At 46.0% G+C, this 19,235-nt stretch overlaps 1 protein-coding gene across 1 annotated transcript; it reads left to right on the forward strand.

The window, feature by feature from the left end:
- Nucleotides 1–3,072: 3,072 nt before the first annotated feature.
- Nucleotides 3,073–15,905, forward strand: LOC147718427 (uncharacterized). The gene is made up of 4 exons (XM_086966566.1): nt 3,073–3,086; nt 12,810–12,901; nt 14,007–14,138; nt 15,469–15,905. The coding sequence occupies exons 1-4, from the start codon at nt 3,073–3,075 to the stop codon at nt 15,903–15,905; spliced, it is 675 nt and encodes a 224-aa protein (XP_086822692.1).
- Nucleotides 15,906–19,235: the final 3,330 nt, after the last annotated feature.

Here is a 19,235-nt window from a genome sequence, read left to right on the forward strand (position 1 = left end):
GATCGACAATCAAAAAAAACCTGGTCCGTTATCTTCAAAATGTTATACTGTGTTTGCTACTTGCTGGTGTTACTGATGCTGGTGTTACTGAGTGTCAACTTTCTGTTGAATTATTTTGACTTTATGTTAAAGACTATTGGCTACAGTATTTTTCTTTCTTTCTTCATAGATGCTACTCCAAAAAAGCTCACCCGTAAGGAGATGGCTGTCCGGGTAAGGGCCCGTAAGCTGGAGGCTATTTGTGTAGAGTATCACCAATTGTGGGCTCGGGAGCATGAGGACACTACAACAACCACCAGTACATCCTCCTCCAGTGCCCCCGGGTCCACCAGCAACAAGCCTCCAGCCAAACGGAGCCATGGCCCGACAGCCTCCTGCCGCCGCCGCACAGCAGCAAAAACAACAGCTGCCCCCCCCCAGAGCCTGGATGGCACGTGTGCGCCGCCTCCGAAAGCGAGTGGACTACCTGGAGCGGTTGTGTGAAAAACACCAGCGCCAGCTCCGGGACCTCCGCAAAGAGCAGCGGGATATGCAGCAGCAGCTTGCCAAACTACGCCACCGGAGGAAGTGACTGTCCCTTGCCCCTTTTTTAAAGACTGTTGGGGGGGTTGGAATTTGGTTTGTGGGAAATGGGACTTTTTGATTTTTGGACATTGGTTTGGTTAGGGAGGGGGGGGTGAGTTGGGGTAATTTATTTTATTTTTGTGACAACAACATCCATAATTTATATTTCTTAATAATTATATTTTTCATTCCAAAACACAGTATACTCGCTCATATTATTTTGTGTCAGGGTTGGCGGTGGTTACTGGACGTTTGGTTTTTCAAACATACCAGCATGAATGAAACATCTTGTCCTGAAATGTACCAAAATGCAAGTAACCGAGTTAGTCAATTCAGTAGCCCTACAACTGTACTTTACTAGTAGTACTGTCAGTCTCTGCTCTCCTCCCAACTTAGTCCTAGCTCATTATTCTACTACCTCTCCAATATGCTTATCTTACCTATGATTTGTTAATCAGGGTTGGTGAATAAGGTTGGTTGTTGACTTGAATCCTCGACGGATGCAATATCATTGTTGTGCTGGTAGCAGTAGTGGTACACACTGGCAGTATCACAATTAAAAAAAAGAGGAAATTAAACATTGAGTGGCCTGAGCGTAGCATTAGAAACAGTACAATAGATAGTACGGTACAGAATAGTGCCCTAAATTGTAGCCTGAGCAGTGCCAACGTAAGGTAAGCATTAAGCATTTGATTGTTCACGTCGTGTAGGAGGAGGATGTTCTTATCAATCCACGATGGCGCACATGAACTTCTGGTTGCTTTGACCTTATCCTCCCCAGCAAGTGTGTGGAATTTATTGTTGTTGTCAGTCGCACCTCAATGAAATACCACACAGCCCGAAGGAAGAGGGTTAAGGTTTGAAAATTGGATGGGAATGGGGGTTTTTGGGAAAGTTTGGTAGAGAGGAAAAAACACAGCATGGACAGTCAAACAACAAATGAAGAGAAACAAATCTTTGGATTAGAAGATATTGATAAATCTTTAAAGGGACATAAAGGTAGTGCACTACTGCATGCCAGAAGTAGTAAATGGATGGTTAGGTTACTGAAAAGTAGTACTACTACTTACTGCAACTTACTAGTAACTACGAAGAAACAAGTTGACAGTACAGGGCTGCTGTCATTACGCAATTTCACTTCCCTCTCTGCCCTCAGAGAGAATAAACACTTAGAACATTAAATTAGTGTTAAACATAGCAAAGACGTATCAAATAGCTGGAGGGATGAATTTGAAGCAGAGATCAAACAAACGCACAGAGTCACACTCGTAGAAGTAAGTTCAAGTTCACAAGAATATCATTTAAAAGATAAGGAGAATTTTGGATACTGTTACTGTTTTTTGTAGTTGTCCCGTTGAATTTGTGAAGTCGATGCATCCAGCCTTTCCTCTTATTTGCGGTACTCCTTCATTCCATCGGATGCTCCGTCGATCAATCATAGTGACCAGACACACTGTCCACTGCCTGCCTGATGCGGATTTGGGGATCGGTAATTGTAAGCCTGAGTAGTACATCAATGGCACAGGGTAAAAGCCTGCCTGTAATTGATGATGGAAAAACACAACAGTAAGTGTTAAAGACACCTCAGAGAAAAAAATATGTAAGGCACGCTGTGTAGTGCAAAAATTATACTGTCACTTTCAGAGATGACAATCCCCAAAATCTAGAACACCCCACATTACCCTCCCAAAAACGTGCAGAATACTGCTGCTACCTCGCAGAGGCCTAATTTCAAATCGTGTCAAAACGCACTCAGAAAGTATGCCCAAAACCCCCCTTTCCCACCATGGATTATCTTCAAACCACTTGCAATCAAAATTAGACATTCCAACAAGTTTTCCAAGACCCCACCCAGTCGTAAATATCTAGAACCCCGCCCAAACACATGCAAGAATAGTGGCAAACGCTTTCTTTAACTAGGCCAAATCCCCCCTTTCCCACCATGGATTTTCTTCAAAGCACTTGCAACCAAAATTACACATTCCCACGAGTGCTCTAAGACCCCAGAACACAGTTGCAAAAATCTAGAACACCCCCAAACACATGCAAAACTGCTGCTAACCCTAACGAGCCCTAAGTTACAAAAATTGCCAAAACGCTTTTCAGCATGGATTTTCTCCAAACCACTTTTATCCGGTATTAGACCTTCCCAGCAATGCCCCAAGACCCGCCAACCCACCCGCAAAAAAGCAGAACACCCCCAAACAGGCAAAAAGCAAAAATGGAAAATCTCATACTTAGAATATTTTCGGCCTTCTTTCAATTCTGTCCAAACGCGCTGTGCAGCTAGGTCATAACTCCACTTTTCCACCATGGATTTCCTGAAAAACAAATGCAATCAACATTAGACTGTGCCAGCAGTGCTCCCAGACCCCAAAACCCACCCCCAAACACCAGGAACCCCCCCAAACAGCACCCCAAAGACAAGCAAGTGAGCAGAAATGCAAAAACGTTTTCACCTCCGATTTTTTCCAAACCACTTTTATCCGGTATTAGACCTTCCCAGCAATGCCCCCAGACCGGTTAACCCAGGGGAAACAAGTAGAAGACCCCCAAACAGCCAAAAAGCAAAACTACAAAAATGGGGACTTGGAAATTTTCAGGCAAATTTCCAAAATCACTCCACGCACGCTCTGCAGCTAGGCCCTAACTCCCCTTTGCCACCATGGATTTTCTTCAAACCACTTGCAATCAAAACTACCAATACCCAGCGTTGCTCCAAGACCCCAAAAGCCACCCACAAACACCAGGAACCCCCCCAAACAGGCCCCCGAAAACGCTAAAGTGAGCGAAATGCCTGAAAATTGAAACCCTTTTTCACCTCCGATTTTCTCCAAACCACTTTTATCCGGTATTAGAGCTTCCCAGCAATGCCCCAAGACCTTTCAACCCAGGCGAAAACAAGTAGAAGACCCCCAAACAGCCAAAAAGCAAAACTACAAAAATTGGGACAGAAATGTGCAGGCAAATTTCCAAAATCACTCCACGCGCGCTCTGCAGCTAGGCCCTAACTCCCCTTTGCCACCATGGATTTTCTTCAAACCACTTGCAATCAAAACTACCCATACCCAGCGTTGCTCCAAGACCCCAAAACCCACCCACAAACACCAGGAACCCCCCAAACAGGCCCCCGAATACGCTGAAGTGAGCGAAATGCCTGAAAATTGAAAAACTTTTTCATCTCCGATTTTCTCCAAACCACTTTTATCCGGTATTAGAGCTTCCCAGCAATGCCCCCAGACCCGTCAACCCAGGCGAAAACAAGTAGAAGACCCCCAAACAGCCAAAAAGCAAAACTACAAAAATGGGGACAGAAAAATTCAGGCAAATTTCCAAAATCACTCCATGCGCGCTCTGCAGCTAGGCCCTAACTCCCCTTTGCCACCATGGATTTTCTTCAAACCACTTGCAATCAAAACTACCCATACCCAGCGTTGCTCCAAGACCCCAAAACCCACCCACAAACACCAGGAACCCCCCAAACAGGCCCCCGAAAACGCTGAAGTGAGCGAAATGCCTGAAAATTGAAAAACTTTTTCATCTCCGATTTTCTCCAAACCACTTTTATCCGGTATTAGAGCTTCCCAGCAATGCCCCCAGACCCGTCAACCCAGGCGAAAACAAGTAGAAGACCCCCAAACAGCCAAAAAGCAAAACTACAAAAATGAGGACTTAGAAATTTTCAGGCAAATTTCCAAAATCACTCCACACGCGCTCTGCAGCTAGGCCCTAACTCCCCTTTACCATCATGGATTTTCATCAAACCACTTGCAATCAAAACTACCCATACCCAGTGTTGCTCCAAGACCCCAAAACCACCCACAAACACCAGGAAGCCCCCCAAACAGGCCCCCGAAAACGCTAAAGTGAGCGAAATGCCTGAAAATTGAAAAACGTTTTCACATCCGATTTGGTCCTAAACACTTGATTCCGATATTAGACCTTCCGAGCTATGCCCCCAGACCCCTGCAGCCACCCGCCCAAAAGCAGAACACCCCCAAACAGGCAAAAAGCAAAAATGGGCCTACCTTCAATTCAGTCCAAATACGCTGTGAAGCTAGGTCATAACTCCACTTTTCCACCATGGATTTCCTGAAAAACAAATGCAATCAACATTAGACTGTGCCAGCAGTGCTGCCAGACCCCAAAACCCACCCACAAAAACCTAGAAGCCCCCCCAAACAGCACCCATTTTTTCTTTTTGCCTGTTTTGGGGTGTTCTGCTTTTGGGCAGGTGGCTGCAGGGGTCTGGGGGCATAGCTCGGAAGGTCTAATATTGGGATGAAATTTTGGACCAAATCGGAGGTGAAAAAGTGTTTGCGTTTTTGCTCACTTGCCTGTCTTGTCTGACAGGCAAGTGAGCAAAAACGCAAACACTTTTTCACCTCCGATTTGGTCCAAAATTTCATCCCAATATTAGTCCTTCCGAGCTATGCCCCCAGACCCCTGCAGCCACCCGCCCAAAAGCAGAACACCCCAAAACAGGCAAAAAGCAAAAATGGGCCTACCTTCAATTCAGTCCAAATACGCTCTGCAGCTAGGCCCTAATGCTCCTTTTCCCCCATGGATTTCCTGAAAAACAAATGCAATCAACATTAGACTGTGCCAGCAGTGCTCCCAGACCCCAAAACCCACCCACAGAAACCTAGAAGCCCCCCAAACAGCCCCCCAAAAACATGCTATACTGGCATATTCAAAACATGGCAAATTGCGCTGTTCACAAAACATTGCTGTTTTCAGCACTTCCACTACTTTGATCCTCTTGAAACTCACCTGGACAGTCACTTGTTCCAGCGATTCACAAGAATCTCAGCAAGGCAGAACAAAATCGAACCACTGCGCTCTTTGAAGAAGAAGAAGAAGGAAGGTCTATGACTAGTTTTCACTTAGTTTTCACCCAAACACACGCGCCCGCAAAACACCCAAAAAGGCCAAAATTTCTGCCAATTCAGGACCAAAGAACACCAAACCCCCTAAAACATTGCCAACATCATTATGAACGAGCCAATGTTAGAAATGGGATCCCTGGCTGGCCAGGGCTTGCGCCAAAGTCAGTCAGAGACCACCACTTCCACGTCAGGACAAGGGAGTTACGCGCCAAGATAACCCCTGCTCACCCCTCGGAGGCAATGTGAGTTAAGTGTTTACGCATGCACCCCCAGCAACAACACCCAAGGCCCACCACAAAGGAAACTCCACACAAGGTTATGTATAAAAAAAATTGCCTTTGTATTACACCAAAACACATTAGATAAAAACACACACTTCACAATGAGCTAACAGGCACGGGCAGAATTTACAGGGGATATGTACAAGACAGGGCCACCTGTACCACTGTCAGGAATCAGCACTTTTATAACTAGAAATACTGTTAGAATTAGCACTTCGAAGATAGAGTATAAATCACTTTAGCACACAACCAGTAACTACTGGTAACCGGTAAGTACCACCTACGCAACCCTAGCCATCCTTAGGAGAATATTACGCAGGGAACCAGGACCTCACAGGGAACACCTGTGGTAGGAGAAAACAACTAACTAAATATGACCGTACATTTAGGGGTATAGGCCTGGGAACGAAAACACATGATGCATAAACATACATTCAGCGGTGTAAGCACAAGGCACATGATGCATAAAACACATTCAGAGGTGCAGCACAGGAGAACACATGATGCATAAACAGCACATTCAGAGGTGTAAGAACAAGACACATGTTGCATCAACACATTCAGAGGTGCAGCACAGGAGAATTCGCAGAAATTACCTTAGCACAGAACTTACATCAAAGTCCACTGCACCAAAACCTAAACGTAGCAGCTGGCCACTACTTGCTGGGCAGCTGAGGACAGGGACAGTACAGGGCCTAAACGCTGAGGGAAATGGATAGGGGGAGTCTGGAGGAGGAGTATAAAGGAGCATGATCGAGTTGTGAACTTGTGAACCTCAGGAATGCAGACTGAGGCACCTTCAAATCAATAAGGAATATAAGATGAAGACAGTGCTGCTCATGGACTTGTTGTGATTAGGTGATTAGAGTTTTGTTGTAGTAAAAGTTGCAAAACGAAAGACACACAAGAATAAAAGTGAATAAGGATGAAATAAAGGAAGTCATTTTCAGGGCTTGGTGTCAGGGAAGTAGAGCTCGTCCTCCAACTCCATGATTTGAGACGGGAGTAGGTCAGGTAACAGAGAAGAACTTCTGTCACCTAAGTCGGTGTCCTCTTCTTCCTGCGTGCATTCACTTACTTTGTAATCTGGTGGTATCAAGTGCTGATTCTTCTTGATCAGTGTTAACCTCTCCACATTTTTGGGCGAGAGGCGGGACCTTTTTAAAGTTACAATGGCACCAGCAGCACTGAAAACAGGTTCAGAAGACAATCTTGCAAGTGGGCAAGACAAATAATTCAGAGCCAGGTTGGCGATCAGTGGCCATAGAGCCATTTTCCTGTACCAATACAGCAATGGGTTCGTATGAACAAAGACCTGTGTTGGCTCATCCAGATAGGCCTGCACCATCAACTCAATGTTTGCTCCACTTTGCGTACCATCTGTGGTCTTCTCAGCACTGGAACAAACAAACCCTTGATGAGTTAGCCAATCCGCTTCCGACAATATTATAGCTGGGCCTGGTGCAGGTGAGGATGATGATAGGGTTGCTGCTGGTGTTGTTAACTGCTGTGAGGGAAAGTGACTCCCTTCGGCCACAGATTCAGAAGTGGAACTTGACGCTGGATTGCCTGCTGATTCAGTTGGACTTCAGACGGCTCCTTGAATTCTCTGCCGATCTTTGTCTGGCTGACACAGCTATCCAATGTTTGTACTTTGAAACATCTGCCTCATCAAAAGGAATGAATGCTTTGCTGGCCACTGCCTTTTTGTACCGTGGATCCAGAATAGTGGCACAAATGTAATGTTGTTCTGTATGTATCTTTTGAAGCCTTTCATTGGCCTTTCATTGGCAACTAGGCGGCTTAATAAGTTCTCCGCCAACAGATATGCAGCTTGCTTTCCACCATCATCTCCAAACGTTGAAGACACCGCCTTCAGTTGGTGCTCTAGCATGCGCAACAATGGGATAGCTTTGCTCAAACAACAGTCCTCCCTGCTGACTTCACGCGTGAAGACCTCAAAAGGACGAAGCATGTCTGTCAGGCTTTTAACTAGCTGCCATTCCTCCAACTCTAGCCTCAGGTCAATAGAACCTACTGTAAAGATATAGTCATTGATTACCATGCACTGCTCATGCAGACGCTCAAGCATGTAAAAGGTTGAGTTCCAACATGTTGCCACCTCCTGGATGAGTTCTTTGACTGGCACTTTACATGCATGTTGAAAGGTCCTCAGCTGCTTCCGGGCCTTAAAAGAATGGCTGAAATGTGTGCAGATTCTTCGGCAAATAGACAGTAACTTCTTGACTTGGGGTTCAGTTTTCAAGAAATCTTGAACAACCAGGTTTATACAGGGCGCCAAACATGGCACTCTGAAATAGTCACCGTCCTTCATGGCCCTAACTATATTACTGCCATTATCCGTGGAAACATACCAACTATGCGATTTCTTGGTTCCAGCCATTCAGACACCTTACTTTTAAACTCATCCAAAATGTTTTTTGCAGCATGACTTTTCGCCATGGCAAACATGGCTAAAGTTGCATGTTTCCGAGAAGCTTGAAAAACTGTGTCCAGGTCAGCATTAACTGCACTTGACTTGTCTCTAACCCCTGCAAAAGACCCTGCAAAAGAGACCCAGTGTGCAGTGATGCACATGTAATCAAGGGCTTGGCAACCGGTCCACATGTCTGTTGTCAAGTGGATAGTGTGAACAGCACTCTTCTGCAAAGCTGCCCCAATCACCTCCAGCACATCTTGATGTAGTGCTGGAACCGCAACTCTTAGTGTGCCTCATAGTTGTTGCAGGGGTAGAGGGTGTGGGCGATACCACTGCAGTGCTGCTGCCAGGGGAACTGGGTGTACCAAAAAAATGTCTGTTGCTTCTTCACTTCCCCCCTGCACAATCATATTCTCGTCATCATCAGATTCAATATCAAGGGATACATTTGGATTTTTTTTTCTTTTGGCTTCCTCGATCTTCCTCATGTGTGCTTCACACTGGATAGGGTGGTGTAACTTGAGATGACCTCTCTGGCCTCCGGTACCATAGTTGGTACCTAGCTTACCCCGACTAACTGATGCTTTACAAATCAAACAAATGACCACGTTTTCCACCTAAAGAAGCCCCAAACTGCGGACTGGTGATGTCTGCTGGTGGTGGAGGTGCTACTTTGACTTTCAATGCCAGATGAAGTGGAGGATGGGCGTGGCTGAATTTGTTTCTGTTGTTCACTTACAGCACCACTACTTGAGGTCAAGCTAGATGGAGGTCCATGCCGACCCTGCTGACTAAAAAAGATGGAAGCTTGTGTTGGTGTTGTAGTTAACGCTGGTGGTACCAGTGCCACGCTGCCCATATCCCGCTCAGCAGCCATCCGGGCTAGGGTTAAAATGTCTGTCTGCTGCATGCCTGCTGGGGCTGGAGTGACGACTGTGATGACTGGGTCATCGTCAGACTGTTCATCAACAGCCGAACATACTACTTCTCGTTCGTCGTCATCACCCGTAAGTGGAAGCTTTGCGGGAGCCTTCCTTTTAGGCTTAGCTACCTTTGTCGGCTCATCATGGGGTAACTCACTCTCAGACCGCATTGGTGGGTTCCAATCAACATCAGCATCATCAGAAGGAAGGGGGCTTGAAAAAGAACTTCTAGTATCCCTCCTTGACCTTTTTCTTTCTGGGGATCTGGAAGACAATGGATAATCATCATCGGGAGGAGTGGCTTCGTCGGATACCTCCTCTTGAATAGCAATTTCCTGATGTGCCCCTACTTCTGGAGGAACAAGTGTTGTAGGCAGTTGTGCCGCTCAAAGAACCTCTAGTCGCACCTCTCCATGCACCTGTCCATGCGCCTCTCCTTGCGGCTCTCCTTGCGGCTGTACTTGCGCCTCTCCTTGTGGCTGTACTTGCGCCCCTCCTTGCCCATGTACTTGCGCTTGTACTACTTGCACCTGTGTTTGTGGCTGTGGTTGTTGAACACTCGTCAGCTGAGTTACACCCGGCGTTGGTTGGATGGTACTTTCTTGTGATGAGCCAAGATCACTGGTCGATGGTGATTCAACAACCAAAGTGGCTGCCACAGCAGCACTCATGGTGGTCTTGGACCTAACTTGGCGTGGTGGCACTGAGCCCAATGAAGCGGAGGTGCTGCTTCCAGCTTGGTCCCCGGCGGACACGGCTGCTGCTGCAGGCGTAGTTTTTTTCCCCCAAAAAAAGGTGTCGGTGGGCACACCAGTCTCCTTGGTAGGTGGGGCCGCTTGCTTCTTCTGCTCCTTGTTACTAAGCATGGGCGAATTTTGCGAATCTCGCGTTCGCGAATTTGCGGATTTGCGAACTCGCAATCCGCAAAATCCGCGAATTCTTGCGAATTTGCGGATTTTTTTTTTTTTTGTGTTCGCAAGGATTTCTGCCAGTTCGCGAGGGTTTCGTACCAGTTCGCAATTGCGAACTTACATTTCGTCGCGCAACGGTCGCGAATTATGTTGTTTCTACGTCTGGTTCATCATCACAGGTTCCCAGCACCCTCTGTTTCACCACTGCAACCCTCTGTTACATCAATGCCACCCTCTGGTTCATCATTACTGTAGATTATGGGGGGGAAAAGCAAGCACACCAGCCCTGCTTCAACTGAGATGAATTAATTTGGGGTTAGTTTATTAATGTGTCACTGTCTGGCACCTGCTTCCTTATCTGTAATTTTGCTTTCTGTTGCAGTGCATTTTTTTTCCCCAGGACCTTCTTTGTGGCCTACTTGTAGCTATTGTATGAGCCTGCTGTGAGGGTCAGAGCAGGGTCATACAATTGTTGCAACTAGCAACTGAATTCTGGAGGGGCCCCAGTCAGGAAGCACTACCGGGAATTGTTACTAATGATGAGTTTGAACTCTTGCCCCTGCCGAGTGCTTTCACTTTTGAAAAACTCGTTTTTCTGCAATTTCGCGGGGTTCGCGGGGTGCGAACACTCGCAAGATCGGATTCGGAAGCCGCAAATTTGTGCGAATATGCTATTTGTTTTTTTTGCGGCGTGTTAGTTGGCAAGGTTTTGTGCGTTTTTGCGAGCCGCTCGTAGCGCAAGACGCGAAGTTACCCTCGCGGTCGTTCAAGGGCGCAGCCATCTTGTTTGCCTGACGTATTTCCGTTTCCGGGCGCGAAGTGTAATCTCGCAAAGTTTGCGGCTTGCCAGTACAGTCTCGCGCGTGTTCGCAAGGAAAATCTCGCGCGAACTTACCCGTGCGGTCGTGAACGGGCGCGGCCATCTTGTTTCTCATTCATTGCTATGGTTCTGGGCATGGTCTTTGTATCCTCTGTCAATCTCTGCCATCCTTTGCTTGTTTGAAGTTTTTTTTAATCTATTTTACTTATTATCTATCCCTCTATTTTTCTAGCCCTATATTTTTGTGTTTACTGCTACTTTTGGTTAATTTTAAACTACTTTTGTAAACTCTTTTCTTTTCTTCTCTTCCCTATTCTATTTTCTTTATTCCTTTCCGCCCAGACCATGGTGAAGGGAGCCGGGAAGCATCCCGAGAAGGGGAAGGGTCCCGCACCCCGTGTCCGGCTCCCGTGCGGGCGTTTGAGGGGGGAGCTAGTGATGCCACGGGAGATCTTTACCCCGGAGGAGGTGGCCCAACTCATTTTTTATGTTCAGCGCCGCCTCCCCAGGACCATCATGGGAGGCGGCAAGATCAGTGCCGGGTACGGGGCCCGGGAGCGCCGGAAGCGGTGGGAGAAGGTGTGCCAGGCCATTTACCACCACTCTCGGGTCTGGCGCACCTACAACCAGGCCACCCACCGCTGGACGGATGTCCTGACCCGTGAGCGAGATCTGCTCGACCTCCTTGGCCTTGAGATCCCCGGGCTTGGTGAGTAGTAGTAGCTATGTCTTTACTACTATGTTTTCTCCTGCTGTGTTATTATATTGCACATTTTTGTTTTTTACCAAGAGCAATAATGCTGCTCATTACATTGTAGGTACATTTTATTTCAAAATCTTCTGTGCATTTCAGGTACACTGCTCTCCTTCTCAGTAGTGTTGCTACTATGCTTATTTGTTTTAGATTTTGTGTTCATTTCATTGGCCTGTGAAATTATGTATGAGTGTAGTTGAAAGAACTGCGCAATGCTACACACTAAGGTTCAGATTTTTAATTACCGGCGCATCCCTGCAAAGTTGCAGGGATGCGCCAGTAATTGTGCGTCACGCCACCATCACCCATGGTGCGCCGTATTTACAATGCGGCGCGCCATGGGCCCAAAACGTCACCAAAGCGTTACGCATCTGTGCCGTAAAGGTGGCGCATTGCTGGAGTTGCGTCGCAACGATGGTGCAGCTCCATCAATTCTCTGGGGTGCCCTATCTCCCCAATGCTGCGTCAAGCCGTACGTCTGCTTCAAGCAGGCGCAGGGTTTGAGTCACGCATCATTGTCCTCAAAGTGACTGATTGAAATCTTGTAGATTTCCCTCAGCCACTTTTAGGATGCGTTCCTGCGCAGGAACGCCCTCCCTTGCGCCGGAACACCCCTATTGGCGCAGGGCTTTACAACGTGATGCATCTCCCAGATGCGTCACGTTGTTAATATACGCCGCACCATTGCGCCTCTTTTGTGCTGTCGCTGCGTCACAAAAGTCACGCAACAATGGAGCAAAAGAGCCGCAAGGGCCTTATAAATCAGCCCCTACAGACTCAAGTCCAGTCCTTCCTTTGTACACATGGCGATAAGAAGAAATAGTGGTGGTGGATTAATAGTTTGAGTATTTTAATGACTGGTGAATGTAGTAGGAAACTTTAGTGTTGTCGCTGATCTTCAATCACGATGGACTTTGGCTGTCACTTTGCGTGCTGCGGACTGCTGCCTGCCAATCCTAGGCAAACCTTTTTAGTACTTTGTTTAGTGAGTTACATAGGGTAGTTTCCAATTCGACGGTCCGCAAATCAAGCAATACTAAAGTAATGACGTAGTCGACCACATGAGATTGGTCAATAATATATCCCGTGGAGTCGTTCCCTATTTGCTATTTCGCAAAAATATTTTGTTACTTTGTTAGTTCTTTTTTAAATGTTTGATTTGGTTGAGAAATATCATCCATGTTTTCTGTTTTTCTTTCTTTCATGTTGTACATCAGCTTCCCCCAGGGGCAAGAGGAGGACACAGGAGGAGGAGGAGGAGGGTGCTGTTGTCGATGCAGGCCAGGACCGGGCAGTCGAGGGCTCCTTTGCTGGCCCCAGTAAGTTTTAATTTTAATATAGAGTACTTATTTTTTCCTAGCGTTCCTCATTCGATTTTTTCTAAATCGTCTTTGATCTTCTTGTAGACAGGATCTAAATTCTTATCCTGCCTCGACTATGACTCCGTGTGGTATTACTAGATTATTCTTATTAGTCTGTCTGTGTAGCTAACTAAGATTGCACATTTGGCATTTCCATTGGACTCCCATTCTAGTCAGCAATAGCTCTATGCACTGAGTGTAGTCCTCTGGGATTGTCCATAATGTCTTTTCAAGTATTCTAAATGTTTATGCTTTGACCATTGCCAACAATAAAAAGGTGAATGACCACCACCAAGAAATAATAAGATACTACTTTACTTTTGGTTTGGATAGGAGGACAATCCATTCGACTACTGTTGCAGGGACAAATCTGCACAAACAGAACTATGGACACTAAATAATGCATCGCTTAGCTTATCAATTATAATAGGTGCTGTAACTGTTAGACTTTCCACATACCTCAGTGATAACAGACTTTGTAGTTGAACCCCCAATCTCCTTACTGACTAGATAGTGTGGCAGAGTCATTTAGCTCCCAAAGTCACCGATGGCAGAGGCACGGACTCATGCTTGCAAAAATTCGAAAACCTTTAGCTCATCCACTCTAGTCTGGAGGACCAAAAACCACAGAGTCTATTTAAGTTTAAAAGCTTTATTAAAAGTAAACACATTTATTAAATTCAAGTTTGTCATAAAAGTGAACGTGTAACTGAAAATGGAAAAGTGCTTAGTGCTGACGATTAATTGGACACATTTCTTGTGGTCGAGCCGAGCTCTCACCTGGTTTGAACTTGATCCTGCTCGTGTTCTTAGAAGTCAAGGTTCTGTCTGTTAGGAGAAAAAGTGGTGCGTGTTAAAAAGTAAAAAGCAAACATTCATCAGTTGTGCCAAAAAGTGCAGCAAGACAACAGCCTTCCCTGGAAAAAGGGACATTTTTACTCTAGAGTACACAGTCAAAAATTATTAAATTGTACACTTTTTTTCACATTTCTTTCTTCCTCCTAGACCAAATATTATATAGTAGTGAGTGGTGTATTCTAACATTATTAAATGTACTTTGTAGGTGGAACATCTGGAGACGGGGCCAGCGCGGAGGTGGTGGCATTGGACGAGGAGGACAACTCTGGGGAGGAGGCGGTGCAAGTGCCGGAAAAGGACATGCCTGTGAGGGTTCAAACGGTGGTGGCGGGCAGAGGTAAGCTATACATTCCTTAGTCATTGAGATTGAAGACTGCAGAGTGTGCTTTCTGCACGGGTGTATTATAAAAAAAGCAGGTAGTAGCCTCCTCTAAATGTACTTCGACTTAGCTGTGAAGTTTTTGGCGAGAAGAATCCCAATCAGATCTGAGGTGAACTTGATGGATGGGATGAACGAAAAGCGAAAGAAGGGTGTAAGTAAGTGTGGAAGCACGAGAAATGTAATGATGACTGGCAAAGAAGAATGATATGTGTTTGCTTGGTCCCCGAGGTGGCTGGGAAGGTAAGAAAATGGTATGGTGCATGGCTGGGTGAATGATGAAGCAAGGATGGGTGGAAGGAGAACAGCCTGGGTGGGTGAGACAGAAACTGTATGTGTGCAATATACTTTGAATGGATGGATGCCTGGATCATTCATGGTACTATCTGACTCTTAGATAGCATATGTGAATCTAGAGAGAGTAGACGGTCACTGGATGAACTAAGTGTTACTTTGAAGAGCATGTAACACCGCACCCGCACGTCCGTTCCAGTGTAGGAAAGGCAAGGAAAAGAAGTTGTAACGTTGTCCAAAGACTACCATGAATAGTAGCAGTAGTTTGTATTGCAACTGCAAGCACAGCATATATCCAGTTATTACGGTGGACACTCCCTACCTCCCTTAATAACTTTAGTTTAGTAGTAGTACGTCATTCATGTGTGGGGGTATCACTGTTCACTCAATAATAAGCAAAGCACCTAAAGTCATCCCATATGTCATCAAATACATCCCATGTGAAGTGATAGATAATCAGATAATTTAGCTTCTTCATTTTCCTTTTCTAATACTCATTTGCACTGTAGGGTGAAAGCTAAATTAATTAAGCAGTAGCCCTTTTAACAGAGTATTCTCAGTGCCACCCGTAATAGAAAAGTAAGAGCTTCACCACCTGCATGTACTGGACCGGTACAGTAACGCAAGTCTGTCTCACTCACCATGGTGTGCGTCTGTTTTTCTCGGGTGCAAGTTCACTGCGCTGGCATTATGCCGGCTTGCATAAGATAACGTACCAATTTTCCTAAACAAGAGAGAAGAAGAAGAATAAGAGTGGTGTACTGTCATAGTCGACTGTAATAGAAGTCCATAGTGCTCGTAGAATTTGTTCCTTAAACTCCCACTAATGTTAGAGCAAGGATGAAGAAGTCGGAGGTTACATAGATACTGTCCTCAATAGTTATGCACTGTGCTTTCAATTTGCTACTTGTACTGTGACAACTTTCTGCTCAATCATTTTGTGTTAATCTTAAGGAGCATTGGTTACAGACTATGTCTTTCTTTTTTCATGTAGTTGCTCCTTCCAAATCCAAGACACCATCAAGGAGGAAGGAGCTGGCTCGAATGGCCCGGCAACGGAGGCTGGATGCCACTGTTGCTGAATATCGGCGGCTGGTGGCCCTGGAGGAGGAGGAGACACAGTCTGGAACAACAACAACGTCCACTGGGACAGCTGCATCCTCCTCCGTGCGGGCTGCCAGCCAGCGCAGTGCTCCAGCGGTACGGAGCCGGGCTACCAAAGCCAAACACCACCGCCCAGCAGCAAAGAAAGCAGCTGCCCCTCACAGGATTTGCAAGGCACACCGGCGCCGCTTATCCCTCAGACTGTCCTACCTGGAGCAGGAGGTCCATAATTATAAGAACGTGGTGGAGGGCCTCCGCTTCGAACTTGCCACCCTCCGCAAGGAGCATGATGCCCTGGCTGCTAATTCCAACAGCACCCTGCCATAGTGTCCCTTGCCCCTTTTTTAGAGACTTTTGGGGGGTGGGAATTGGGAGTTGTGATTTTTGGGGACTTTTGAAGGACAATCGTTGGGGTTAGGGAGGGTCTTGCGGGAGATTCTTTTGTTAGGGCTATAAAGATATACTTTTTGAAACTTTATCTGACCATACCTGTTTTTTACTGCTTTTGAGTCTGGTGGGTGGGGGTTTAACATAACAGTAAGTTTGTTTTCCTGAATAGTCCTAGGACTTTAGTAGTACTACCGTCAATCAAATCTCTCGTCTCTCCTAATACTCCATTATACTACCTCCAACCAAACGCCTATCTTACCTGTAATTTCTGTTTGCAAGTAGGGCTAGGCCCAGGGCTGGCTCCACGGGAAACAGCAAATAAGGTTGGCAATCCTGGGCGGATAAAATTTCCTCATAGCGGTGGTACTAGTGGTGTGACACAGTGGCAGTTGCTTGCCTATGAAAAAAAAGAAAATGAAATCTGGTTTGTCCTCCTGAGCAATACAAAGGTACAATACAGAATATAGCAGGTGACAGAAGTACACTAGAACAGTGCCACGTTGTAGCCTAACAAATGTTAAAGTATAACTAATTCGGTTGAAGTTCTTTGACATTAGCCATGGGTCTTTGTCAAGCAGAGTAAGAATATATCCTCGGATTTCTTCACCAGCCTGTTGCTATCACCTTATCCTCCCCAGCAAGTGTGTGGATTTATTGCTGTAATTTAGTCACACATCAATCAAAACCACACAGCCCGGGGGAAGAGGGTTAGGGTTTGAAAAATGGATGGGTACGGGGGTTTTTGGGAAAGGTTTTGGGAGACAAGAAAAAGTAGCACAGCATGGACGAACAATTGTGAACATAAACAAATCTTTGGGTACAAACCTATCCATCAATCTTTGAAAGTGCATACACTACTGCATGCATGTCAGTTAAAAGTAAGTAGTACTTTCGACAACTGTGGAAGAAAGAATGCGACAGTACAGGGCGTGGGTGGAAATATTGATAACTATATTCAACATAAGGTCTCTGTAGCCAGATACCCGAGAGCCTTGCTGGTCACTATAAATCCATTCACAACAACACTCAATGGGGTTGGTCTGGAAGGTGTCAGGTTTACTCCCCGTGATCCAGTCGATGCAAATATGGTTCCACCTCCAAATGTCACCAACACCCAGAAGTGTAAACACAGGGTGTTCGAGGCATTAGGCGGGGGAGAAAAATAACAAACTAAAATAAAAAATGTGGGATGGGTAAAGGTAGGGTCAGCAGGGAAAGGATACCTGTAACAGAAGACAAGACAGGCATCAGTGAAGTGCTGTCCTAACATACAAGGGTACTCTCATATAGTCTCACTAAATAGTCTGCAAGTCTCCCGCCTACTCATGGGAAATGTAGTTTCATAGTACGGTAGGCGCTTAGGGGCTGCGTAACCTGACAGAAGGTATAGTAGATAGAAAAGGAGAAATTGCTTTTTTTCTAGGTGTCCCCTCACTCACCAGGGTTGCCCCTTGGTGACATGCTTCATCATTGGGGCCATCCCAGTCCTCTACGGGCTGGGGCGTGCTGCGACTTGCGAATTACGTAGGAGCACTTACAAATGACTATGTGTGGTGCAGATGTGATAGTGGAGTGGACTAAGTGATGTGTTAAGGGATCAATGTAGAAGCCGAGAGAGAGGCAAGAAATGCAGTCACAGTCAGAGAAAAAGGCAAGGGATACTGTATCTATGTGGTTGTAGTGGTCCTGTTGGAAGTGGTAAGTAAGTTGCCCGCAGAAAAAAAATCCTCCTATTAGCGGCACTCCTCCATTGCAGCCGACGCTTCGTCCATCGATGTTGGTCACCAGAAGACACCCTGTCCACTGCCTGCCTGATGCTGAATTGTGGCTCGCTACTGTGAAGCCTGACTCCATCCTTTTTTCCCCATTGCAGAGACTGAAACCCGGCCTGTAATTATTCAACGAAAAACAGGAAGTGATATAATATTACAACACCACTGATAAATAAATATAAGGTATGTAGGCTGTGGAGTGCAAAAAGTCACAATTTGTTTTTCCTAGTAGACAGTACAATGTTTTTGAAAGTGCGTACTCTGAGTCACCTTTTGAAGGATAAATAAGTATGGGCAAATTAATGTAGCGGATCTTGCCCCTCAAGCTAGGTGTACTGTAAACTGTGTTTTAGAACAAAATTAGATCTTCCTAGCAGTGCTCCCACCCAGACCCTTACTAAAGCCAGTCGCAAAAATGTAGAAGACCCCCAATCAAATCTCAAAAAACGAGGCCTAGCAGAAAACTGGTGACAAAACTTACTTTGAAAGTAAAAGTAGGCCGAAGTACCCTAATTACCCATTACCCACCGTGGATTGCATTCAAACCACTTGCAAGCAACCAAGCAAAAGTAGCCATAGCCAGCATCGCTCCAAGACTCGAAATCCCCCCCACTCAAACACATGCAATAGAAATACTGCTAACCCTAACGAACCCTAAGTTAAGAATAGTGGCAAAGGCTTTCTTTAACTATGCCAAATCCCCCCTTTCCCACCATGGATTTTCTTCAAATGACTTGCAACCAAAATTACACATTCTCACGAGTGCTCTAAGACCCCAGAACTCAGTTTGAAAAATCTAGAACACCCCGAAACACATGCAATCCTGCTGCTAGGGCTAACCCTAACGAACCCTAAGTTACAAAAAGTGCCAAAACTAAAGGCTTTTCCGCGCGGATTTTGTCCCAACCACTTCTACCCGGTATTAGACCTTCCCAGGAATGCCCCAAGACCCGGCAACCCACCCGCCAAGAAGCGTAACACCCCCAAACAGGCCAAAAGCAAAATCTCATACTTGCAATATTTCTGGGCCTTCGGTCCAAACGAGCTGCGTAGCTAGGCCATAAGTCGGGGTTGGCACGACGGATTTCCTGAAAAGCAAATGCAATCATGATTAGAGTGTCCCAGCAGTGCTCCCAGACCACGAAACTCACCCGCAAACACCAGGAAGCCCCCCAAACAGGCCCCCGAAAACGCTACATAGAGCAAAATGTCAGAAATAGCCAAAAAAAAAATCGGCCTGGATTTTGTCCCAACCACTTCTACCCGGTATTAGACCTTCCCAGGAATGCCCCAAGACCCGTCAACCCACCCGCCAAGAAGCATAACACCCCCAAACAGGCCAAAAGCAAAATCTCATACTTGCAATATTTCTGGGCCTTCGGTCCAAACGCGCTGCGTAGCTAGGCCATAAGTCGGGGTTGGCACGACGGATTTCCTGAAAAGCAAATGCAATCAAGATTAGAGTGTCCCAGCAGTGCTCCCAGACCACGAAACT

The sequence above is a fragment of the Lissotriton vulgaris genome, chromosome 4_1 (genome assembly GCF_964263255.1).
Source record: "Lissotriton vulgaris chromosome 4_1, aLisVul1.2, whole genome shotgun sequence".
In the NCBI taxonomy this organism is placed as follows: domain Eukaryota; kingdom Metazoa; phylum Chordata; class Amphibia; order Caudata; family Salamandridae; genus Lissotriton; species Lissotriton vulgaris.